Consider the following 26,213-nt stretch of genomic DNA (forward strand, 5'->3'; position numbering starts at 1 on the left):
GGACCTAAATCTGTTTAGTCAATTTATGGGGACTTGTCCGCCTTATGGGGACAAAATCCAAGCCCACATCGCGTAAATGCCTTCATTATAAGGTAAAGACGTGTTTTAAAGTTAGGCTGAGGTCAGGGTTAGGATTAGGCCAGTAGTAATTATGGTTAGAGCAAGTCTCCAGGAAATGAATGTAAGTCAATGCAATGTTCTCTTAAGCTATGGAAACCAGTGAGTGTGTGTTGCCTCTTTAAGACTGTCCAATGGTGTCGCAGAACAGGTGAAATTACATTTTCAAAAACCGTCATGGTAATGCTCAAATATCAAAACAAGGTGGCAAAAGGGGAGTTTGTTTTGCAAGTGGAAGACTACATCCACTTTTTATATAAAAAAAAATACAGAAGTAACATGATAATGCTGTGACCTCTTGCTGCAGAGTTTATGAGCAATTCATCATGAAAATCATGACAATAAACACATTACATGTAATTCCTCTGTTCAAAACAAACCAAAAAAAATGGAAAACAAGCAATGTTTATTTTATCTCACCAAGGCATCACAATTGATCCAGCCATTAAATGAACATCCATCAACAAAATTAACTCTTGTCAAAATTTCTCAGAAGTTAAAGGAAACCTTGTGAAAAAGGCGTGAACCGAAAAAACGAGTGCACAGCCAGAGTACCAACACATTTTCAGTGTCAAAGCAGATTTTCTGGCTGAATTGAAAGATTTTTAGCAGCTGATTGATAAAAGCGAAGAGACAGTCAGCCACTTCAGACTCTTGCACGTTAGGGAAATCCTTCTTCGCCACACAAATATCACAATATGTGAAATCACAGTGGGATTTACAACTACATACAATTGAGTTATACAGGACATGTGCACTGGTTTTAAAATAACAAATAGTTTTAGTTTTAGTAGAATTTGCCTTTTCAAAAATGTATCAAATCTGTCTAATTCCCAGAAACTAAAATACCTAGCGACACCTTTTCAGATTTTGTTGACTTTTTTTTATATTACTACTTGTTCATTGACTCATGAAGTGGTTTCTTATTATTAGGATTGAGTGATAAGTTAACTACATGACAGAGAAGACAGCTACAGTATTGCACCATACAGCTTTTCACACACACACACAAACACTCACTCAGTCACATTTACATTTTCACAATCATACACACACTCAAAAATAATGCTTAATGTTTAGTGCCCATCCCATGACACAGTAAACAAAACATTCTTCCACATTAAAAAGAAGAAAAATAATAAAAGGAAAAGAAATATAAACATCTTTTCCCACTGGCAGGGTCTTCTGGTGCCTGACCAGTGTTTTCTAACCCTGATGAGTCCAGATCCATCCACATAGGCCAGTCCTCATCTCACACCTCACCGTAGTGAGTCCATGATCACAGAGTTGTTGTCTACTAAACCCGCTCCCTTCCCCTCCTGCTGCTGTGGTGTCTAACCTGTCTGTGTACCTACACGTGTCGTGTTTGAAACAAAATGTCCTGTTGAAGTCTGGTTTTACGATAAAAGTAGAATTAGTAGTAATGGTGGTGGTAAGTAGTAGTGGTCGTGGGCCTGCGTCGCCTCGCTGTGGATCAGTAGGTGGCGTTGGCGGGTTCTCGCCCTGAGCTGAAGAGTATGTCGGCCTTGGCGCTGATGACGTACGTCAGCAAGAGGGATGTTAGCAGCACGCCAATGCCAACACCTAACGTCAACATCTAGAGGGGGAAAAGGAAAATTCAACAATTTAAAAAGATAATTTGGTGGGTTTTTCAGCAGCGTGCTTCTATGCACATTTTTTATTTCCGTAAAAAATTAAAAATAATTCATACCTCGGACGAGGATGTTAGTTAAGTGTACATAACTGAACAGATAATCTTCCTCAACACTCTTTATTTATGTCATCAAGTTGCACCTTCTTACTCCTTTTCTGAGGTGACCCCAACTTTACATTTTGCACCCCCTACTGCTTATCCTGGGAAACTACCTGCCAATATTTCAGGTAAGATTTGCTATACATTGGCATGGAAACCAAGTTACTGATTATTTTCACAAAAACAAATTGTGAGAATTTGTGATGTGTGAGCAAGTTGCTTTTAAATAAGCTTTTTTGCTACTCCAATTCCTGCCTGAAATATCTAGCTTGGTGGTGGCATAATGCAGCCCTTTTATCCTATAATCATTAGCTCACTGTCCCACTTTCTCAACCAGCTGGTTTTCTTTAAGCTGTGAAATGTGAACCTCGACAGTAAGAGCCTTATTAAAAGGAGCTGAATGAGCGGGGTAGAAATCCTAATGACAGCCATTCTGACACAAATAAGCAAAACTCAATATCCGAGTTTGAAAAACAGGGTTGTTGTTTTTTTTTTTTACCTCCAATTCATGACTGGCCACCAGGAACATACGTCCTTTAATGGCCTTCCACCTGGACTCTGTCCATGTGGAGTATTCTGAGGTGGTGAACTGTCGCAGTTCAAACGCCGGGGACACGGCTTTGGTGAGACGAGCGGAGGAGCGCACGCAGAAACCCTCCCTTTCTGTACTGTTGGGAGGCACTGCACCCTGAACCCATACGTAGGTGTACATCTGAGGGAGAAATAGTGACAAACATTTGATCACGAGAAATGTCATCAGATCCGTTTTTTAAACCATTAAATAAGAAAATGAATGAATGAATGAATTAAATGTAGACCAAAGGCAAATGAAATAAACTAATGGAAAACAGTGTAACTCCTACATGTTTGCTGTCTTTGTCGTCCTTATCCTCTCTCTGGTTCTGGCAGTCTTCCTGGGTGACATTGACGGTGCTGCCGGTCAGATTGGCCAACAGGTACTGGACCAAGAGAGTGGGTTCACTGGGCTGCTGGATCGCACCGACGTACATGTTTGGGGGTCTGTCAGCTGAGAGGCAGAAAACAGAGGCGAGATTTTAAGTTTTATGTCTGGACATTTATCAGTGTTTCCTCTGCTCTTTCTCCACATTAACAATGACTAAAGAGAGCTGGCTGATGGAAATATACAACAGGACTGAATCAGGACAAATCAATTGAGCAATGTCAAATTTAAGACTTTTAAAGACCCATTTTCAAGACCAATTTGAAGACATGTAACACCCAGGTTACAGGTTTCTTAGTAGCAGTGCAATCGACCTTCAAATCTGTCCTCAATCACAACTTAGACAGCCTGGTCAACAAAAAAAGTCACCACCTTAAAAAAAAGGGTCACACACGCTAATATATCCTTGGACTGCCTTTAGCTTTGATTACAGCACATGTCACAAGATTTATTTCCGTCCAGTGTTGCACTCATTTTTCAGATTCTTCCCAGATTCTAACTTACACAGGTGACTTGTGAAGTCTGAGGGGACTAGTTCCTGGAACCAGGAGTTATTTGGCCGAACAAGGAAACCGTACAGCATCTGGGTCACCTGAAACATACAAAAACACACTACAATGTCACTTCCTACAAGATGATTTAAAAATAAAATTCCCCTGGAACTAAATAATTGATCTTTTTTTTGGCTAAGATTGATAAGATATTTAAATACATCCAGTTATGGATGTGAGAAGTCAAAATAAAAAAACGATTTGACACCACTGACATAAAATGATCACAAAGCATGAAAGAGTCAGAAAACATTTTCAAAAACAATTAAAACTGTGAAACTCATTCAGTTGTTACTGTGAGTGAAAATAAATATTTGAGATATATAGTAAGAGAATAATCAGTCAATAATATGATATTTTGGATCTGAAGTAAAACCCTGTTTGACAACATTCACAATAACAACTGCAGGTTATCTCTGACAATGATCTTCAGCAGTGATGTTTTGAAAGCACAGTGAGGTGGTAGACAAGGTCCCTGAGAAATGTATTAACAAAGCAAAAAATTCAAAATCCTTCAGTCTTACTATTTGAGGGTCTGCACTTATGCTGCTCAGTAGAGATTCTGCTCCTCCTGCCTGCATGTACAGAGTGCGAGCGACCAATGTGGCCACCTCGGTCAGAGCCTGAGTGATGAAAGAGAGGAAATGAGGTAAGACGTCATTAGAGCTGCTGCTTAAAGCATCACAAAACAGCTGAAATGTCTCATATACCAGCAGAGAAAAGGAAGTTTAGATGATACAATTATTCAATGTTCCTCTAAACAGAGATCGTTCAGTATCTTAGAAGAGTCACATTTAATTACAATTATCCTAATTCTATACATTACTATGTTGAGGGAATGTCCCAAGGTCAACGGATTCCGGATAAAAGTCATTTTATCAAATCACAAAAAATGACCATTCAGTGGATCAACAGCTGCCATTCAATTTATGTTCTGGGATGGAATCTAAAACTTACAACCTGCGGTTTTCATTATTTTTGTTAAATTATATATAGTCACAGGAGCTACCAAAAATAACAAGTCAATTGTGTATTAAGAAAAATGCAGGGATGACGTAAATATAAATCGCACTAAATTGTTTACCTAGTCTTTGCTGTTAAGAATGAGGATAGGATGTGCGATTTATTTATTTATCTATTTTTTAATTATTACTTATAATGAAAGCATTTGAGATCTCAGGTTACAGGCGGGGTGTAAATCATGAAGATACACGTCTAAATCTCTGTTGGTATGTGTGGATGCATATATTTGTGAATATAATCAAAAAAGAACATCAACACTGCACATTAAAATCGAGTGAAATGGAAACCTCCTTACATTTCTTCACACATGATCAAATATTTTATTTATTTACCTGTAATCATATTGGGAGAAAGAAAATACCAATTCTGAGCTTTCCTTTTGTATTTTTCTTTCACTCGAAAAAGAGGGCAACATTTTTTTTTGAAGAACAAATGGAAGCAAAGTTGAGAGCAGACAAACCCCTCTGCCCATAACAGGACCACAATGAGTGATGCAGAAGTTGTGAGTTGATTTTGTGAAGCAATCATCTCGTTGGTAATTGACTGAATACCTTTGCAGAGGCGGTGATAAACTTTAGCTGTTCCTCAGGCGTCAGATCCGACGGGTAAAGCACGTTCAGGTATTCTGCATTATCATACATGCTCTCATAGAACCTGTGCACAGAACAAAACTATACATCAACACTCATCTGTCACTCGAGGTAACATGAAAACATCAGGGTGACATTATTACAATGCGTAGACCTGTTGCTTTAAAAACCATGCCTCACCGGTTAACATATTCAGACTGATGATCCTCCAGAACAACACCAGGGATTTGCTGAGCTCGTAGGAAACGCTGGAAGGATGAGGGCGGGAGTGGCTGGGAGACAGTGGGTGCAACTGGTGTGACACTTAAATTTGTGGCAGCCAAGTGCAGGTTTTTGATCAGCTCCTCCACCTGAAAGAAAATATTAAAGGTTTTAATTTGATAAGGATAACCCACACATATTGAGTTCTCTTTTATTTCACATTAATCAACCCAAGCTTATAAAAAAAAACAGAGCTTTCAATTCAGTTTAGATTCAGTGTATGATTATTATGCTATAAAGTCTAATTCCCCTTTTCTACAGTATTAATTCCGTCTTTCTGCTGTCGAGCAGTGATGAAGGAAAACTAAAACAATCACAAACTTCTTGATTGATGCTGTCGTTTCTCCTGGACACGGGATCGGTGTGAAGCCACAGTCTAGAGTCAGCACGAAGCCCCACCTGGAGTCAAAACCAAATAAAACTGACGCATTACAGTGTATACACCACACACATAAACATTATTTTGAACTAACATTACAGAAGTGTAATTGGCAGTGGAATAGTGCCCCCCTTTCAACGTATTAGTATTGAACTGTTCATGTTAAGCATGCAGCTCATTAGCCGACATTCCAAGTCTTCCAACAACGATTAACTTAAAAATATAAAAAATCTTAAGCTGACTGAGCTAAAAATCGGTCTTCTTATCAGTGCCAAAAAATTCCAGCTAGAATTTCACCATGTTTTGATGGCTTTTGTCTTATTTTTCTGTGTACTGGCTTCTTCTAAGTCTGACTCAGTCACTGACTGAGGGTATACCTGACTGAGTCTGGTCAGGTATACCTGCTGTTTAACCTCAACTCTCAATCACATTATCTGGGTGTATAAGTCGGACATTGAGAAAATTGACAAACATGTTTATATGCGGACTAACGCAATGATTTGCTATTTTCTAATGTCTTATCACGTAACCGATTCATTAATCACTAGGTCATTTAAAATAAAAATCTCTAAATGATTCCCTGACAATCTGGTAGATAGCCCCAAAGGAGGTCAGTGAAAAACCCAAACCTGTCCAATCTCCAACACTGAGTGAATGTTGTCCAGGTCCAGTGGAAACTGCTTGTTCTGCATGTCATACACCATCCTTGAACTGCCGATGTAGTCAAAGGTTTCCTTGTGACAAAAAGTAAAGTACAAAGAACATGAGCCAGGCTAGTGGCAAACTCCAAATAAAATCAAAATAAATTTGATGATAGAGAACAGTGGTGGGGAAACAACTGACCCCTTGGAAGAAGGTGTACACGATGGTGCGGTTGGGTTGAGCTTCCTGGGTGGCGTTACGGAGAGCGTGAGCGGCCGCCAGGAGGGTGACAAAGCCAGAGACTCCACTTTCTCCTCCTGGAGCTATATCATAGAAAAATGACCTGCTGTCCAGCTGTGGTGGGGGAGGGGAAAAGAAAGAATCAAGGAAAGATCAGACGTAGGAAAGTAGTTCAGTTCACGTGCGGTGACCTATTTGCGTTGTTATTCAAAATGTGGTCACCAACTCCACAGATATACAATACCTGGTCTCTAGTGGTGATTATTTTAATGATTGTGAAGTAATGAAGTAATCTGCGGGTTATTTTTGAAATGGTATGTTGATAACACGGTGGTAATGCGTCTTGTAAATTGATGCAATTTGCCAAAAACTGCAACTGAAAATTTATCCCCCAGTTTTATTATGGGAACTTGTGATCAAGGATCAAACAGTTGTCTTAACATCAACAGCAGCCATCTTGATTTTTGATTAACAGGCTTCAGAGGCACTACTCTCTCAATCATCCCATTAAACCTGCCCATCACGTTAAACCTGTCAATTTATCTCAGATTTGATTTTCAAATCAGAATTCACTTCACAGAAGTCACTTCAGTATGTGGTCCTAGATCATAAATATATATATAACCCAGTATGTGGCAATATGAGTGTAGCAATGCAAGTGTTATATTAGAAATCAGAAACATGACATTTAAGAAAATAAGAATGTGAATGGTCATGTCTGATTTATGGTAAATCAGAGTCAAATCTGATCTCAAATTTGGACAATGTGGCTGGTAATCTGAACGTAAGCATGACTCGTCCGATTGGTCTGTTTCTAGGCTACAAAATGAACTGATTAATTAATTTTTATTTATTTTTTACATTTTCACTTCACTTTTACACCAAACAATACATGTAAAGATTCTTGTAATTACTTTCATTTAGGCATTTTCACAAGATATGATGCAGGACTTTTACACTGGAATGTTTTCTAAGTGAGATCACTGCAGATAATATTAAACATCCACGGGCATCTGCAAACTAATATGCAACAGATGTTGAACTACAGTGAAATATTGATACATAGAAGCTTATTTGGTCAATTTTCCTTTTTTTTTTGAAGGAGGCGGAGGCTTCTTTACAGAAACTCACCCTGGCTGCTGCGATGACCACATTCTCCCACATTTTATGGCCCTTGACTGTGTTGTTGATCGGTCTGGTGGAGCCCCAAACATTATAGTCACCCAGTGGGTCACAAACCATCTCTATATGAAGACAGAATAAAAACAAACATGGACATTTAAGCAGATGTTCTTCCTGACTCAGTTGTGCAGCCTGTATAAATGGCATGAAATGAAAGGGTAAACTATAATCACACAGTAATTCATACTGTGTAAATACCTGGGCTGATGCTGAAGCTGATGTCATTTCTTCTCATGCAGGTGGCCGTGTCGGTGACAGCAAACATGTGGGAGTAGAGCTCCATAGCACACAGTGGGTACTGAGGAGTGCTGTTATTCACAGCTTGGTTATGGTCCAAGTAACACTGAGAACAGAGAACAGAAAACAATTAATTCACTGTAGCATTTAATATTTTTTGTTTTAATTTACAAAATAATTGATTCTAGTGCCTTGTTCAAGGGTTGAATTGGAAGCTTTGGCTACAGCATCATGTTCCACTGTCTCTGGGAGTAAATTTATCACCTTGAACAGCTGATTCAAGGATGAATCGTTTTACAGTAACAATGCACTGATTATAAAATTCTGGGTCGATAATTGTGTTTAAAATAACAATTTTGGTCAATACTTACACCAATATCAGTTGATTTTTTTGAGAAAATAATACAAATAATTATGATTTTAAAATCTTAGCCCAGCAAACTACTACATATTATTGAACTAATTACAAATTCAATGTGATATTTTTATGTAATAATCTTCAAATGCTACCTTTGACGGCAAACAATAACGGTTTTGGAGCTTTTATATATTGACTACTGATTCAATAGTGTTTGAGGTTTTCATTTTACAACTTAATTTATTTCACCATTTAATAAGCAGATACTTTTTCCAACATTCAAGCACTTGTACCAACCCTCTTTGGAGAAAAACATTTCAAAAACAGTCCCTAGCCCAGCCCTGCACACAGAAGTTTATATGAATTTCTAGAGGCACAGCAGCAAAGTGAAACTGAAAACTGAGGTAAAGACCGGTTATGTTAAGCTCTGTGTTCACTAAAAACAGTGAAAACATGAAGCCCACATGGGAACACAACCATACACACTCACTGCCTGAGAAGAGCATTTTTACACCAGACTGTGTAACATGATCTGCCTGTTTTTGTCACATACAGCAGATGAAGAGCAGCAAGTGATTTGTGGGTTCAGATAAATAATGTCAACATAATGTGCCACAACATGCCCGACATGAAGGTGAGATCAAGTGAAGCTCTTCAATGGCATCAGTCCAAATCCCATCCAGCACTGAGGCAAGTTCAGATCAAATTCTACTGTAGCTGCACATGAAAGGGTTTCCATTCCCCAACACCAGAGGCAAGTGGAAAACAATTAGATGGACATTTTCTGCAGTGACAACATGGGTGAGCGATGCGGTCCCTGTAACTACAACCAGGATCAAAAGACAAAATATCTGCTGCCACATTTACCTGTCGTATGACTCGAGTGTCATTGTCGTCTTTGAGTGAAAATATAGGGAAATCAAACTCCTCGTACGAAAGACCGTTTCCCAGCGGGTTCCACACTGTCATGTTACAATTAGCCATGGCCGGACCGTAGGTTTCTGAATAAACACCTGAGGGAAATGCAAATAGAAAACATCAGCAACAACAAACCAGGTGTTCATGTGTGTGCAGAATGTACGGCATGAACAGGTCCCTTTAAAGACATGGAAACCGATGCAATGAAGTGGTGGCATAAAAAATCTGTACTGTTTTTTTAGTGAGGGTATAAATATTTCCTAAATATATGCTTCAAAGAGAAACTCGACTAACAGGTAACACTACAACTTTTCAGAATTCATTCACATAATTTACAAAACATAAATCTAAAAAGACTACTACAAAGTTTGACTTTAGCAGTTGCACCCACTGGGGATCATAAAACTAAAATTTATCTCTGTAACTTGTGTAATTCTGAGAAACAAGTCATTGCTTGCAAATCCACGCCCACCTGTGTTCTCGTTGGGACAGGTGGTGTGTGGAGAGAAGCTCTCTGCCGGGTTCGTGTTTGGCGCCACAACAGCAACGCCTGCCACTCTGCCTGAGCTGCTCTTCAACTTCATCATGATGGATCTGACAGGTAGACGGTCGGTGAAGGGGGAAGGGGAAAATGATACGGGTACAAACACAGGTCAGATGTGAGGTTGAAATATTGCTCAAATGTATTTCCTCAGGGTCAGACAGGAAACATTTTCCAAAATTAGCACACATCACTGTAACTGACAATTTAAGAATGGCTGTGATTACTGTCCTGATATTAAAGCTGGGGTGCGTAACTTCAGATGAATTTTTTTGTCAGTGATATTATTATTCTTCCTCTGTTTAGGCTTTGTGAACAGAAACGATGTAACATATTTACTTCTGAAACTTTTCGTGGGTGCGCTCTTTTCCTGCTGTCACACCAAATGCAATTTTTCGCATCGTGCCAAGCCTAAAGATAAATTTTATGCTTTGTTAAAAATTGCATTCACGTCTATCAACCGAGACTCTGTCGATAAGAGCTCTGTTGTAGAGCTCAAGGGAGGTTTTCACCAAATTTGAAAAATGTGTGCATGGACTTTGTATGTAAATTTACTGCATGAAAAATGTGCATCATGTTTGTGTTTTTAGTGACACACTCAATTTACTTGTTGCTGCCTTGATGTAAAAAAAAAAAAACTGAACTACGGTGCGTGAATGTCGCCAGATCATATAAGATCTTGTCTCAGAAACAGAGAGAGTTATGCAGAGCTGACACTTTGTTTTTTAAATATTACCATTATTTTGGATAAAAAACGTTTAATAATTGAATATTTGTGTTAAAAAAAAATCAAGAGAGTCTTTGTGTCAGTAGTATTTGCATCAATGATAGCATGGTGCAAGATTACCTAACATTTGAATTGAGTGTGGGATTTCCCACTGAATGCCAACTGTACCTGGTAAAGAGCGGGGCATCCAAGATGACCATATAAGGAGGATTGGGACCAGAACTCAGGACCCAGTCCAGGTTTTCCTCTGACTCCAGCACATGAAGCACACCCACATTACCTGACATAGATGCTGAAACCAAAGCAAGGAAGATTAACTATCAGTCAAATAAAACCATTTCAGACCCTTTTTACTTTCAAAGCCACATACTTGATTTATTTGTCTTCTAAGTGAACTGCCGGAAGCAACCACAAACCAAATTCTTAAGAAGAAAAAAAACCCTACTGCTTTCAGCAGAGCAAATGCTTTACTACCAAATACGGGCACACACACTAAACAAAACAAAGGGCACATTTCGTCATAAACACTCACACTGGCAGCCTATTTGATGTGTTGCATTGAGCAGTCGTACACATGGGAAAGTGTAATTGAGATGCAAATAAATCTTCTTTTCCACTGAATTACAGCTGATACCTGCAAAAGAAAAGAAAATCACTTCATCAACTGCACAAGGAGAGTAGTTTGACAAGAGGACATAAGTGACCTAGACAAACACAGAGTAAAACAATTTCTTGTTAAAACGAGAAGGATTTTGCAGCTTTAAAAGAATCAAGAGAATGTTGTATGTTTTATATCTTCCGGGGAAATCACATTGCTATTATTTAAGTAGAACATACATTTTTTTCATTAGTAACATAACGGTGAGAATGGATTTTTGTTTGTCTCTATATGTGGCCCTGTGATGGACTGGTCAACTGTCCAGGGTGTACCCAGCCTGCCCTATGTCAGCTGAGATGGATGGATAGATGAATGGACATGGATTCATTTTATATGTGGAATTCCTTTACAAAATGTTCCTATGGAAAATGAAGAGGACTCATTTGTACCAGACCATGACCTGACATCACAAGAAGGGAGGTGAACGTTTTTGAGTTTTTAAAATAACAGAATCAGTGTGTTTATATAGCTAAAATGAACTGCATTTTAATCGTCAGTAACATTAAAATTCAGCCCACGTTTTTAACCGTCAACAATAATCCACTAAAGTATTTTCTACTGCATGTATAATTGTTCTGCTGACACTTTCACGCAAATAAATTCCTAGTGTTTGGAGATTTTGGATGCTTCTTCGTGGCAGTTATCAAAGACCTGACTTATATCAAATTCCAAGCGTGTTTATATAACATTTCTTCATAAAGTGCCATGTTGTAATACTTTGACTTATCAGGTCGATATCAGTTGAATTTTATAGATCCATAAACAAAGATAATTCACCGTCAGACTACCACAGGTCTTACACGTAGATAAAAACATAGCCGTCACTACTATTCTTACCTTAACAATAAAGCAAATGACAAGGAAATATCTCGTTTTAATTCATATGCATCGCTGCTTTGAGTGCCGAATTTACCAAGGCACCTCAAAGACGCGAATGTGACCTTATTTGTACGTTACATGTTATGTGATGCAGTTGTCGTTGTAAAAAATAAAAAATATGTACAGTTTTGGATGATGTTACATTCTAGAAAGTAATCCCTGCGCTCAGGGCGGTAGCAGTTGGTTAATCACGAGCAGTCACGCTGATGTTGACTTGCCTTTTTACCAAAGAGGAAGACAAATAAAAAATCCATCGAAAAAGGACACAGTTACAGGAGACGTGTGGCTGTTTCTGAACGTGTCGTCCATGAGAATTGATCAACATTTGTCCCGCTAACGAACTTCATTGTAAAACTTGTTTTAAAACGCCGAGAATAGAGATCAAAGCTGAACAGGGTTAGCCTAGCATTTCGCTAGCCGCCAGCACAAAGAAGTCCAGTAGGCTAAACGCGTAACACAGAAACGCACTTCACTCGTGTACACAAATGTTCAGCACAGTCGGGACACAACTTACCGGCGAAAAAACAGCAAAATAGCAAATTACTAATCCATTTGGACGAGGGGAAACCCATCTTCCTGGTTTGATAAGCAGGAAAAACACAACAGGAAGTGTTGTTGTTGGAAACGTCCGGGTTACGTTGTTCAGTTCCGCTCCCGTAATAAAAGAGCAAAATGGAACAATTGGAAATCAGTTGAATTACTTATTGTATTCCTGTATTTATTTATTTAATTATAATTATAATGAATAATTATACATTCTGAAGTCTTACAATTATCTATGAAACTAATATTTAATTCAATGAGTAATGTCAACTTTGTACTCACTCATCTTCACACACTGATCAGTCAACCATTAGCATATTCTAGATTCACCTTTATCTGGTACATATAAACTCATCATTCTTCCTGCTGTTGGCTATAGACAAACCACATTGGCACCCACACCACATCAAGAAAACCACAGAAACTCATTTGAATTTCGATTTGAGAATGGGATTTTTCTTTATTATTTTACTTTCCCAGATACACAGAGCAGTGTTTTTCACTTTCATTTTTGTTTTATCTTATACTAGTCAGAAAAGAGACACGAGTCAGGTTAACAGAGATAATAAAGCCACAGCACAGAGAGGATGCAGGAGTGGGTTACAAGGATAAAAGCTTTCTGGTGCATGTAATCGGAAATGGAAAGAAATTGCACATTGCTGTGAACAAACACACATATATCTGCTTTAATTTCTCATGTCAATAACTATTATTTCTCCAGAGCATGTGTGGATGTGTTTTGCTCTTTTATCTCCACGTTCTTTCAACGGAACTGAAGTGCACTCACACGCAGACCAATCACATCCTTGCCAACCTCTGTCACCTGGAAAATAAGATGTACAATTTAAGGTTAGACTTTACAAAAGCCAAACAGTGAACAAAAGCATCATTGGCTAGCCCCCCCCCATCTTATTTAATGTTTATATACACTTAAAAAACAACCACCAGGGAGCCCACCTCTCTGTTGCCTGCTTTAAAAAGAAATTTAGACAATACAAAATATGATACTCTATTTACAGTATTGATATAATATTGAAGTGTGCCCATTGTGTAATCCTTTAAATCAAATATGGCAGTTGTATTGGATTTCATTTGACTGTAGAAGTGTACTTAATAAAGTGGACACTGTATAGACATTCATTTTGTTAATTGAATCAATAAAAGTCGCTTTAAAATAATGAATTTCTCCCTAAAATTAGGAACCAGTTTCTTTTAGAGGATTATGTACATCCAGATGTACCTGTGTGACCCTGCAGGTCTGGCCTTTGTATGGAGGACAGTAGCAGGCTCCAGACAGAGGGCACTTCTCAACAGGGCGTCCACGGTACAGTGGGACAAAAGAGGCAGCGCACAGGTCAAATGGATTGTGAGGGTCGTAGTTCAACTGGTGAGCATCTGTCAGATTCTTCTCGCAGGCAGCCAAAATCTTGCGAGTCTGAAAAACAGACAGAGATTTCATGTAAAAGAAGATGACAATAGAAAATATTTTTTTTTTACATCTATGTATAAACCCTTTTTGATAAAAAAAAAAAAAAGTTAGTGATTCTGTGGATGTCGCATAACACACCTGCTGTGCAACATCTGGCTTTGGTCCCAGCTCCAGCAGGCGTCGTGCAAAGCCGGCAGCGGTCTTAAAGTTACGCAGTTTGAAGAAGAGGTTGAGAGCTGTGCGCAACACCAGCACCATGTGGACGGGCTGGAGATTACAATGGGTGAAATACGCAGCCATCTGCGAAGGAAATAAAACAATTACATTAAAAAATTTGGTTTAAGAAAGTTTGGTGATTGTCAAGTCTGCAAATACAGTATTTGACATTATATCACAGATCAAATTGGATGGCTACCTCACAGAGCCTCTTCTGCTGCTCCAAAGTGTCTTTTGGCAGCTTCTTCCTCTCTGTCTCCATGGTCAAACCCACTATGTACTCTCTGCAAATGGTGATCAGCTGCTGAGCCTAAAACACACAAATCCCAATCACAAAAGGTGACCCATGCAAAGTAAAATTGTAGGTTACATTAGTTAATTTCAGTTCTGGTCAGTTCTGGTTGTGAAAGCATAGTGCTCACCTCTGCAATTTCCTGCTTGTTATCAACCACCAGCAGAGGCACAGAGAGCAGGATGGCTCTGAAGCGCTCAACAGCTTCCTCAAAGCGGCCAGAAGTGGTCAGCTGGTAGCACTGCTGTAGACGAGAGATGAGGTCGGAGAGGCGCAAACCCACAGCAGGCAGGCCCTGCTTTGCTCCACAGTCCTATAAAACAAGCAAATCATTAGAAGTGTTAGAACATCAGAAAAAAATACCATGTGGGGGTTAGGACTTTAGGAATTTATTCTCCTTTTCTATTCATTTTAAAAAAGGAAACTCTAGCTAATATCCCAAAGAAATATCACTGCTAAATCCAGGGTAACACAATACAAAGAACACAATATGATAAAAACCTTGGGCTTTACAGATTTACTGACCAGTGGGAATGGGGTATAAAATATGACCCCCACCCTTATAAAAATACATAACACTTCTACCTTCCAGTTCCTCTGGGGCTGGCTGCGCAGGCAGGGTAGGGACGGCAGCCCCAGGTAACAGGTGCGCCCTCTCGAAAACGTCTGCATGAACAGTGACTTGTATGGGCCAAAGTTCACAACTCCAACTTGGTCGTGCAGCAGCTGTGGTAGAAAAGGTTAACCAATACATGTCAATAAAATGTTTAAGTGTAAAATTCTATAAAATATTATGACACTATGAACATACTCTCATGGCAGTTTCGAAAGAGCCAGCCAGGATGTGGTCTGCTGGCAGCTGGGAGTTGTTGCACCACATCTGGGTTGGACTCATGCCCTTGGTTGGTGGGACAAAGAAACCGTCTTCTCCTGCTCCACCTGCAGCTGGTATGTCCTGAATAGTTGAAAACGGAGGAGAAAGATTGTGTATTTAAGTATTTCCAAAACAAAAACAGACTTGGGGTGAAATCTATCAACACATGTCTTGTGCATGGTGTAAGCCACGTGTTGCTGGTCATTTCTCTCACCAGCTCTGGAGGAAGGTCCAGATCTTCTTCCACTTCCCAGCCTCCTCCCTCCTCTTTCCCCATCCCATCATCCCCAAATCCTTCCTGGGCATCCATGAAACCATCTGATAGGATAGGATAGGATAGGATAGGATAAGACATTTAATTCACATGATTTGTGCAATGTTGTAATAACAGTGACAATTAACATTTTTAAAATTTAATTTACCGTCATCCAGCTGGAGTTCAGCATCGTCTCCCCAGCCTTCACCTCCTGGAGCATCCATGTCCAGATCAGCAGCCATTTGTCCTGCCTTCCCTGAAGCAGAAAATAAAAACACTGTTCTTACTCTGGCAAAAGTAAAAAGCCACAGGTATCTTAGGAATTTTAAACTATTAAAAAAACAACAACAAGAAAAACAGTTTAAATATCACTTTTCCCTGCTGTATAAGTAGTTAAACCTGACACTTAAATGTTCAATTGCCTCCATAGAAAGGAATATAGTTGCTATATACAAAGACTGGCCTATTTACATATGTATTGTAAATACACAGTATATGTATTTATGTATCTGTCAAGGCTGATGAGTCACCTTTTGCTGCAATGGCTCCTTCAAAGAAGCCCTTTGATACAGTGAGCAGTGGCCAGTTGGTGTCCAGAGGGTTGATGGGTGGAGGGGGCTGCAGCAGCTGTGCATTTGGATCAACCTCAGGCACCTACACAGTAAAATAAATCATTGTTTCATCATCAAAATGATGTATTTGTCATCAGATAAGTGATTTTATAATGCACTGAACAATTTAGGGGAAACAAAATAGTCAAGAATGTTTGGGTGAACTAAAAAAAATAAACCCTGCTGTGTGTATTATTCATGCAACATGTCCTTATTCTGTATACAAAGGTGCTTGAATGTTTTCTGTTTTTTTCAACACACCGTCTCCACTTCTGGGTCAAATGTCTCCTTAAGTGATTCAGCCTCTTCATCGAGCCCATGGGTGGCTGCGGTCAGGTACGCCAGAGACTCTGCACACAAAAATACACAGGTAATTACACATGTTGGCATGTTCGTTAAAAAAAGATGCAGTATTTACAGCAAGCATGTTTATGTTTATTAGTAACAGGTGAACTTACTCTGTCCACAGTTCTTCAAAATGCGGACCCTCTCACTGACGTCTCCCAGGTAGAGCGCTGCCTGGTAGTGACCGCTCATGTCCTTCCTGATCTCAGCTACACATACAGACAATATAATCATTAGTAACGCTAGACATTTGACTGTCAAGACAAACAATATAATTTGGTTGAAGTAAAAACAACAATTCCTCATCACTAACCAATCTTCATCATCTTGCGCAGCTTGGCCAGGTTGCCAGTGATGAGGTAAAGGAAGGTGAGCTTGTCAAAGTTCTTAGTCCTCTGATAGCACATTTCCACAACCTGGTGGTGGCCCTGCAGCAGTGCCGCCTCACCCAGGCGCTCCCAGCAGCTGCGCTCATCCAGGGCCTTTGCTGCCTCCAGCGCCACCTGGACATATGTGAATGAAATTAGGAGAAAAGAAAACACAAAAAACTGGGGACAGTGGGGAAAACACAAACTCAAGTAGGACAATATTATAAATGAACCGAGCAGGAAATTAAAATATCCACCTCAATGTTGCCACACTCCAGCGCCAAACTAAAGCGAGTCTTCTCATCTTTGACAAAGTGCAGCGCCACCTCCGGGTAACCCTTCTTCTGCAGGTAGGCAATGATAGACTGACCCACCAGCTTGGCATTACGCACCATGTGAAGCACCTGGACAACAATAATCAGAACGATGTAAGAACAAGCATGTGAGAACAAAATCACTGCTTAATAGTTAAAGTGTCTTTAAAATGAGGATTCCAGATGCAAACTAGTGGCATCTACATTCAACTTTAAACAAAGCTGGACATAAATTACCACACAGCTAAATTGTGCATACAGGGTTCTCCTCAACATTCACACAAACCCACCTCATCGTATTTACGGTTGACAAGTGCGAGTTTGAAGCGATACTCTGTTGGGTCGATGGTGAGGACGCGTGGCCTGCACTCTCTGTCCAGGCAGTAAACACTGTTTCCTCTCACACGGGTCACGTAAATGGGCAGGTCCAGTGTTCTGATGATGCCGTGATCCCTGCAGGAATATAGCAACGTGTTAGAATGACTAACTTTTTGCACCAATCAGGTTTCTTAATGAGGCTAAAAGTGTTTTAGCTGAAGGCTCTCTTTACAACTGGTCTTGTACCTGATATTGGTTAATATCAAACATGCACCAAACTCTGAATCCCTTACATTTCACAGGTTAAACATACAGGACCCACAATTTTTAACTTTAAGGATCAATCATGTGCATCATATTCCACAGGTTTTACTGTCTGAGGAAATCTTTTGTTTACAAAATATATTCAATTTAGGAGGTAAAGTAAAAGGTATTTAACAATCTTTATTTTGGTTAACACACTAGGTATTTCAAATGACTTGGTTGGTCAATGACAACAACCAAGTGAATAATTGCCAAGTAGTTAGTCAATGCCTGACCAACTACTTGGCAATTATTTACTTCACTCCACTCCCCCTTGGTCCTCATTCCAGTGTAGCCACTCTAAATATGTACATTACATAGTTATAGTTGAACAATAAATGGGAGTTAAATGGTTCCATCGGATTTATGCTCAGCACATACCCAGAGGTGAGGGCATATTTGATGTGGTTGGAGGTGGTGTAGATGAAGACTCCACTCTCGTCCCAGGCTCCACTCTTCACTCGGATGTTTTCATGAATACTGCAGAGACTCTCCCACTTACGGTTGCAGATCATGATGGCTTTAGAAAAGCAGTCAAATGAGATTTAAATCTGGTGTCAGTTGAGAACTAATTGTTTTTAAATGTGTGCAGTTCATTGAACAAATGAAAACATGCTTATTTTTTCACATTACAGCATTATCTTTCAGTGGTGTGAAATGGACCTTTAAAGCTCTGGCCTGAAAGAAATAGCAAGACAGACTGCAACCAATACATCTAATTTCTACCCCTATTCCTGTTAGTACATGCAGATGTTCAACTTATCTACTCACCATGTTTAGCCAGCAGGGCCACGTGGCTCGTGTCTGCACTCCACACCACATACTTGACCTTGGCGATCTTGACAGTGGCCAGGGAGCGTTTCTGCTGCACATCGAACAGTGTGACGCCGTCAGCATCACGCAGCAGCAGTGAGCCTGTCCCTGCGTAGAAGATTTCCTCACAGTTTGGAACCTGGATTTTCTTCACTATTTCATTTTTCAGGTTCTTGATCAGCAGCTGCAAAAGAAAAGGAAACATTCAAAATTTCAAGTTGAACAAAATAGGGTTAGATACATATAATGTAAAGATATTAAGATTGACGGATATCATAACTTCATTATTTTTAATTGTCAACAATATTCTGTCATTTTTTCCCCTTTATTGGTTCCTTCTAAATCTCCTTCTAAAACTGAAAATGGACTTACAGAGTGCATTCGGTCCAGGACAGCAAATCTGTTCCTGGCCACCCAGACTGCTGTCAGTCCGGAGGACCTCTTCCCCTCAGGTGCTGAGAAAAAACAGAATGTGTGACTTTAATGTGCATTTGATCAGCATCTTGAATGAAAGTGACACAAAACAGGTAATAATTGTAATTTAAGGTGTTTCAGTACCATCAGGGTTCTGAGAGTCACTTTCTTTAGGAATAGAGTACAGGTCATAGGTGCTATTCTCCAGGTTGGTTGCCCTCTGCAGGAGAAGCAAAGTATAACATCAAACACATTGGAAAACTATAAACAGGAGCTTCTGCATCTTCAATCAAGTGATTTGTGCGTGTTCTGATTAGAAGGTACTTACATTGCAGAGCAGGACGGCGTTCTCAGCAGGATTGTATGACATGCTGAACACTGGGAACTTGGAGCCACTAGGACAAGATAACACACACACGTTATAAATCCATTTAACAAAAAAAAACTTTGCAGCAACCATCATGCTTTAGGACTGACCTGCGTAGCTGCATGACAGCAGTGTCTTTGCTGCTGTTAAAATCCAGCTGGCGGAGGAAGCGATCCTTAACGTAGTATAACATGTTCCCATGCACAGCGTACGCCGGACGCTCACGCTCCAGCTTAAACACGATCATGCCGCTGTCGTGACCTAAAAGACACACAACAAGCCATCATTTACCGACATAAGTTTCAGGCATGATATTCCGTACAGACTTCCTTTACACAATATTTATATATTATCTTTTAGATCTTTTATTATTGCTGATCAAAATCTTCTTAAGAGTCAATACCAAACTAAGAAATCAGTACATCCTGCATGAAGGGGATTTAAATGTTGCCAATTTCTCTTAACAAAAAAGAAAGTGTAATTTCCTGGTATATCTGTTTTATTTTTCTATTTTTTATAAAACATCTTCAGATGCAGACCACTGACACCACTAACCTGCAGCAAACAGGTTGAGATTTGGATGAGCGCCCAGAACCCAGAAACGATCATGATCTCGACGGAAAGTCTGCACTCCAGTTCTCTTGGACATGTCCCACACCCGAATACTCTTGTCCTCAGAGTTGGACAGGATGAGTTCCTGGCGTGGGTGGAAGACGGCACATGACACGTTGTTGTAGTGACCACGGCAGGTATCTAGCTCCCAGGCCTTGGATTCTGGGTAAGGAATGAAAGAGATGTTTGAAGAGAAAAAAAAAAAGGTGGGAACTTCACAGTAAATATAAACTGTATGAGTCATCACAGGGAAACAAGGAGGTAGACAAGCAGGTTTTTGTCACTTTTAAATAACCAACACCAACTGGTTATTATTTAATTAATCGAGCAATCATTTTGTCCAATAAATGTCAGAAAGTGTTGATCAGTGTTTCCCAAACCTCGCAAATGTTTTATTTTAAATCAAAATCTCTGTTATATGGAACAAAGAAGCCAGAAATTATTCACATTTGAGAAGCTGAAAATCGGAAAACATTAAAAAAAACACACACAAACTGATTATAAAATGAGTTGATGATTAATTTAGTAATTGATTAATAATAGATTAATCTTTGCAGCCCTACCATCATGTTACCTAATACTATAGTTTTGATTATCTGTTTCATGTGCAGGCACACGTGGTGTTCAATAAATGTTTAAGTTAACAAATGATACACAAAATTGCTTATTAAACTAATGTATTTTATCACAGATGAATAACGTAGAATGGCGACACTAATACAATCAGCAACATATATCAGCCATCGGTTGTATTTAATTTTTTTTTAATATTGGCATTTGCTGTCAAAAAATTTAAATCATCCAGAAAATAGGATAAAATTGTATTTGCAGTGTTTTTTGATTTGATTGATTCTTTTAAAAAAATTAAAAATAAAATAAATAAATAAATAAATCAAATACTTAAACTTGTATTTAGGTTTAGTAGATAAAGGGTGGAAGACTGTGAAACTCACCATTCATTCTCCAGATTTTAACCTGCCTGTCGTCAGCTCCAGACACGATGAGAGGCATAGTGGGGTGGAAAGCAGCCCAGTTGACTCCACGGTCGTGGCCCTGGACACAGGCACAAAAGTCACTCAAGTCACACAAAAACCTATGTTTTTAACGTGTGCTCGTCTCAAGAGCAAGGACCAACATTTTGAATTATATGCCTTAACAAAAAGACCTTACACTAATATTAACTAAATAAAGCCATTTATATTTTTAAAAGACATAAAATATAAATGGTCTGTAGTCTCGACAACCAATCAAAGAACTTAACATTACGTTCAACCCTTCACTGAAAATTCATACGGCAATGACACACTGCTGGCGCAGCTGTCGGGCACAGTCTGGGGTTCATCGTCTTTCCCAAAGATACTCCAGCACATGAAGATAACTAAACCACAGACCTTGAAATAAAAGGTTGACCTGCTCTACCTCCTGAGCCACAGGTGTCACTGTAATGGTGTGTTAGGCAAATAAAAAGTGGGTTAAAGGAAATATGCACTACTGAAGTTGCTAAAATTGTAAAGATTTTCCATGAGAGAAGAAGAAGAAAGCAAAGATGAAGTGTGACTCTGCTGTGTCTCATTTCTCAAATGCTTTGAAATATCATTATTCCTTTTTTTTTTTTTTTAGCCTGGACATTTCTTGACCTTGATGAGTCATTACTCAGGATTTGTGATGTAATTTATAGAACTGGCCCAGCTTTTACCAAGTTAAAGCCAACTCATGGCATTTTCCATGTGCAGGACTGAAACTTGGAAGTCAGTGACCATTTGCAAAATCTCTTTACAATGCTCACTTGTTTCCCTTTGCCTTTTTCAGTGGAAATTATTCATTTAAAGCTAAATAAGTGGATATTTATTGCAGCTTCAGGAAGAAGTTTTACTGTTTTTTCACAAGACCACGGTGGAAAGAACATTAATTACACCCTCTCTGAGAATTAATGGGCACAAATACATGTATTTTAAAATCTCCAGTCTCCAGTAAGCATAGTGCTTTAGACATGTGAATTATTTTCCATCACTCACCTGTTGCACTATAAGATTAAGTCACTAAAATCACAAAAGTTCAGGCTTCACACGGCAACTAAAGATAATACAAAACTTTCTGCCTACCTCAAGAACATGCTTGACGATGGCATCGGAGGCACCAAATAAGTCAACACCACTGATGCCACGCACGTCAGTCTCTACAGCACCAGGAGACAAATTCTTCTTCCTCAGACCTGGAACCAACATTCAGAGCAGCAGGTGCAAGGGGGGAGCCATATTCATGTTACACAGGGCATAACCCAAACACAAGGAAGAAGAGAGACACAATACATGTCAACAAAATGTTCAAATATGAATCAATAACATAAAGAAGGAGGGAAAAAAAAAGACTACAAATGGGAGAACTGTTGAACTACTGAACACACACAAGGTTGAAAAACACCAACACAACTTCTGCTCTCTCAATCCCCGCCAACTTGAGTCTGGAAATCATCATGGCTATAGCAGCACTCTTGGTTGGGTTAAAGAATCACAAAGAGACAATTACCCGTGATTTGACCAGACAGAGCAAGGTCGCCAAATACCTCCCAGACTCAAATTAAATCAGGATAAACACAGACTGAGAAAACAAAGCTTGCGTTCATGCTTCTTGCCCATTTAAACAATGTGGTGAACAACTAGCTCAACAGTGATGAGACGCAATGCAGTGGGGTAAAGAAATGGAGCCAGGAACCTATGTACAGGCGTGGATGTTTCTAGGGAGCACATGGGATAAGGAAGACGCTAAGAGTGCATGTGGACTTGGCTGATGGGAGTGGGAGTGGGAGTGGGTGGTGGCTGCTGTTGTAAAGAAGTGCTCTGATGAGGCGCTGGATGTCAGGAATAAGAGCGTTAAGAGTTTATTTTCTTAGAAGCTCGTGCATGTTTCAGTTAGGATGTTTGAGTTACATGCAAAGTTAACAGATTCTGACATGGCACAGTTCTAAAGGTTAGGAATAAAGCTGATAACATGGTGACTAATGCCACAAGAAATATGTTGTATATTTCATGTTATATTTACAAAGTGAGCTGTGCAGAGAATGCCAGGAATATTACAATATTGTTACATCAGAGGTGTACTTTAGTAACAGTTAGTAGTGATATCTATTATTTTTCTTGATGCAATTAAAATGAATGAAAATGTAAAAACTACAGTATGGAAAGCAGAACAGACTTTCAATAACACAAGAATATCCTTATTTTAGGGCTTAATGCAAGGCATATGTTGGTTCAAGTATGACAACCATAAATCCTGCTATGATGTGACATTTTCAAGTTCATCACAATATTATGGATCGGTGCAGTCATGCTTAGTGATAAAAAAAGGCAAAAGCAAGCAAGTGAATCCCAGGAGGACAGGAGACCGATAAAGACCCACATCATATACATGACCATGTTTAAAGTTATTGATTGAGTTAGTGACATGACAAGCAGATGAAAGATGGAAGACTCACCAAAAAACACAACAAAAAAAATTAGAGCATGCAGAAGCACAGAAACACCTCTCCTATTTTATACTTTCTAGCCTTTAAATGTAGATATAAAGTACCACTACCAAATACCACACTGTAATAACATGGTGACATTACATCTATTTCCCTGTACCTGTATCTGTCCTAAAAGGAGAAGTGTTTCTGCAAACAGCCCACAGAGAATTGTCCTCTACAAGATAGAGAGGTAGAAAAGGTGGCCCAGGACTTAATATTTGTCCTGTTCCAGCTTCTTCTTGCTCTCTGTACCACTCTGACTCAACCCCCGACTTCCAACCCTTCCCAAAACCTCAGTCCCCAGTGCTCTCGTCCACCATCCTCAAGCCCTCACCAGAGATATCCCACACTCGTACAGTCTGGTCCAGACTGGCTGACACCACCAGGTCCTCAGATGGATGGAACTGGGCGCACATCACGTAGTGATTATGGCCGGTCAAGACACTGCAGATAAGGAGCAAAAACAGGGAACATTTAATTTTACAACTTCAAAAACATGGGTCGGGTCATAATTCTCTTTACGGTCACTGAAAAATATTTATTGAAATTCCTGTAAAGCAGTGTTAGCAGTTTTAGTGGGTTTGAACTTGTAAGAAAAATGTAAAAAGTGTGTCTTACCAGACGCAGGTCCTAGACTGCCAGTTCCAGATGCGTATGGTCTGGTCATCCGAGGCACTCAAAATCCAGGGGTACTCCTAAAAACAATAAAAAGTAATAAATGAATCTGTTTTTTTCAGTCATTAATATCAGTTGGACAAGACACCAAGTCTTTGTTACCCTGGTCTTTGAAATAGGTTATGAAATACACAGCAAAAGTGTATAAAGTGGCAGAATAACTCACATGGTGGAAGAAGGTGGTTCGGATGTAGTCAAGGTGTCCAAGGAGAGTGAAGAGGCAGCGCCTCAGCTTGTAGTTCCACACCTGGTCCAAAAAAAATTCATTTTGAATTCATTTTCTACTGCTTTGTCCGTTACACGAGGGTCATAGGGGGAGCTGGAGCCAATCCCAGCTGAGATAGGACAAAGGGCAGGGTACACCCTGGACAGGTCGCCAGTTCATTGCAGGGTCATACGTTAACATAATTCTATAAATAATCCACGCAAAAAAAGTTTGCAACCACAAGAAAGAAATAACAATATGATAGTTAAAACATCACTGTATTAAATCCTTTGCTTCAGTCTTCCCTTGTTACGTAGGATCGGATCAGACAACAGCTATGTGTTAAAATATTTCACTGATTCCTGATATACATACTGTTTGGGCCTGCAACAAATAATAATTGATTATTTTCTCAATTCATTTAGTAATCACTTGGTCCATATAATGCCAGAATCTGGAAAATGTGATGTTCTCAAACGTCTTGTTTTGTCCACAAACCAAAAATTATTCATTTTTAATGATTTAGAAATGTAAACTATTCACTTTTAAGAAGATGAACAATTGTTTGTTTTAAAAAACAAAAACAAACAAAACATTTAATTGATTATCAACATAGCTGATGATGGCTCTTGAATTACACATATAGACTCCATAAGTGATCCACTGTAATATTTATAATATTTAAAAAACATTACTTCCCTGTGACCTGAATTTTGAGAAATCTTGCAGATTTTGTCGTTACATTAATTGGTGGCAGATCATACAAACCTTAATTTTGTAATCATCACCTCCAGACACAAACAGAGGCTGCTGTTTGTGGAAATCGATTCCTCTGACGGGACCTGTCGACGAGGACACGTCAGTTAAAGCACATTGTATACCAGTATGTACTTTATAAAGCTATTACACAATATGTCGATTTAACTATTCCATATGAGCAAAATCTCAGTTTTACCGTCATGCTCATCGAACTTGTCGATCAGGGTGCACATCCGATAATCCCACAGCTGGATGACACCGTTGTGCAAACTTGCAAGAACCCATGGTCTTTTGGGATGGAAACTTAGACCTGAAAAACAAATCATCTCGTATTATAACATTGCCTCTAAACAGAAAGTTGAGAGGGCGTATTTTAAAATTATAGATGAAGCCAGGGAACCTAGATGAATGCAGTTATGTACGTTAGCTTGTCGAAGTAGCTAATGAAATATTCAAGAAGTCTATTTCAATACCCACATACTAAAGACAACATGTCGCACATAATAAATAAATACATTACATATGATGATACGCAACATATACCAATTAATGCTACAATGTAAAAGAAAGTAAATATTTGAGCCGTACGTCAGCTAACTAGCATTAGCTCATAAGCTACCCGCAGGTCTTCAAACTCATACCTTTTACACGGGCCGACTTCGTTTCAAATTTAGTTAACATTGTCACTTGGCGGTTGTATTTGCAATCCTCCTGTTAAAATAATAATTCCACAGAGTGCGCAAAAAGCATAGATGAGACTGTCCAGGAAGAACAAGTCTGACGGCCTGTTCTCCTTCGCCCGTTCGTTCTTTTTCCTGACACGTAGTCCGTGCTGTCTTCCGGTTGTGAACAATAAAGTTGTGATGTGAAAAATGTGACGCAGAAAGCGCCACGGCGGCGGCGGATAGAAACACAGCACATAGAACGGAACCGATTCAGTTAAACTTTAACGCATTTTAAATTTCAAACGAGTGCAT

The 26,213-nt window shown here is 39.3% G+C and overlaps 2 protein-coding genes across 2 annotated transcripts; both read right to left on the bottom strand.

Moving 5' to 3' along the window:
• Window positions 1–506: 506 nt before the first annotated feature.
• ncstn (nicastrin) lies at window positions 507–12,642 on the bottom strand. The gene is made up of 17 exons (XM_044041776.1): window positions 12,532–12,642; window positions 11,013–11,114; window positions 10,649–10,772; window positions 9,685–9,806; window positions 9,162–9,307; window positions 7,898–8,042; window positions 7,649–7,761; window positions 6,479–6,631; window positions 6,265–6,369; window positions 5,578–5,655; window positions 5,176–5,345; window positions 4,957–5,059; window positions 3,907–4,005; window positions 3,336–3,423; window positions 2,734–2,897; window positions 2,370–2,582; window positions 507–1,714 (listed from the first exon to the last, which is right to left on the bottom strand). Exons 1-17 carry the CDS (start codon window positions 12,587–12,589, stop codon window positions 1,592–1,594), a joined length of 2,106 nt encoding a protein of 701 aa, XP_043897711.1. The 5' UTR covers window positions 12,590–12,642; the 3' UTR covers window positions 507–1,591.
• Window positions 12,643–12,999: 357 nt separating this feature from the next.
• On the bottom strand, window positions 13,000–26,078 carry copa (COPI coat complex subunit alpha). Its single transcript, XM_044031782.1, has 30 exons — window positions 25,878–26,078; window positions 25,433–25,546; window positions 25,246–25,319; window positions 24,439–24,519; window positions 24,216–24,292; window positions 23,932–24,041; window positions 22,195–22,304; window positions 21,046–21,145; window positions 20,036–20,254; window positions 19,591–19,741; window positions 19,442–19,508; window positions 19,258–19,333; window positions 19,072–19,154; window positions 18,658–18,883; window positions 18,268–18,406; window positions 17,556–17,718; window positions 17,209–17,355; window positions 16,897–17,086; window positions 16,697–16,792; window positions 16,500–16,588; window positions 16,158–16,281; window positions 15,794–15,883; window positions 15,586–15,689; window positions 15,309–15,452; window positions 15,083–15,223; window positions 14,628–14,810; window positions 14,405–14,515; window positions 14,128–14,289; window positions 13,801–13,995; window positions 13,000–13,383 (listed from the first exon to the last, which is right to left on the bottom strand). The coding sequence occupies exons 1-30, from the start codon at window positions 25,915–25,917 to the stop codon at window positions 13,324–13,326; spliced, it is 3,666 nt and encodes a 1,221-aa protein (XP_043887717.1). The 5' UTR covers window positions 25,918–26,078; the 3' UTR covers window positions 13,000–13,323.
• Window positions 26,079–26,213: the final 135 nt, after the last annotated feature.

Source organism: Solea senegalensis, linkage group LG1 (assembly GCF_019176455.1).
Source record: "Solea senegalensis isolate Sse05_10M linkage group LG1, IFAPA_SoseM_1, whole genome shotgun sequence".
Lineage (NCBI taxonomy): Eukaryota > Metazoa > Chordata > Actinopteri > Pleuronectiformes > Soleidae > Solea > Solea senegalensis.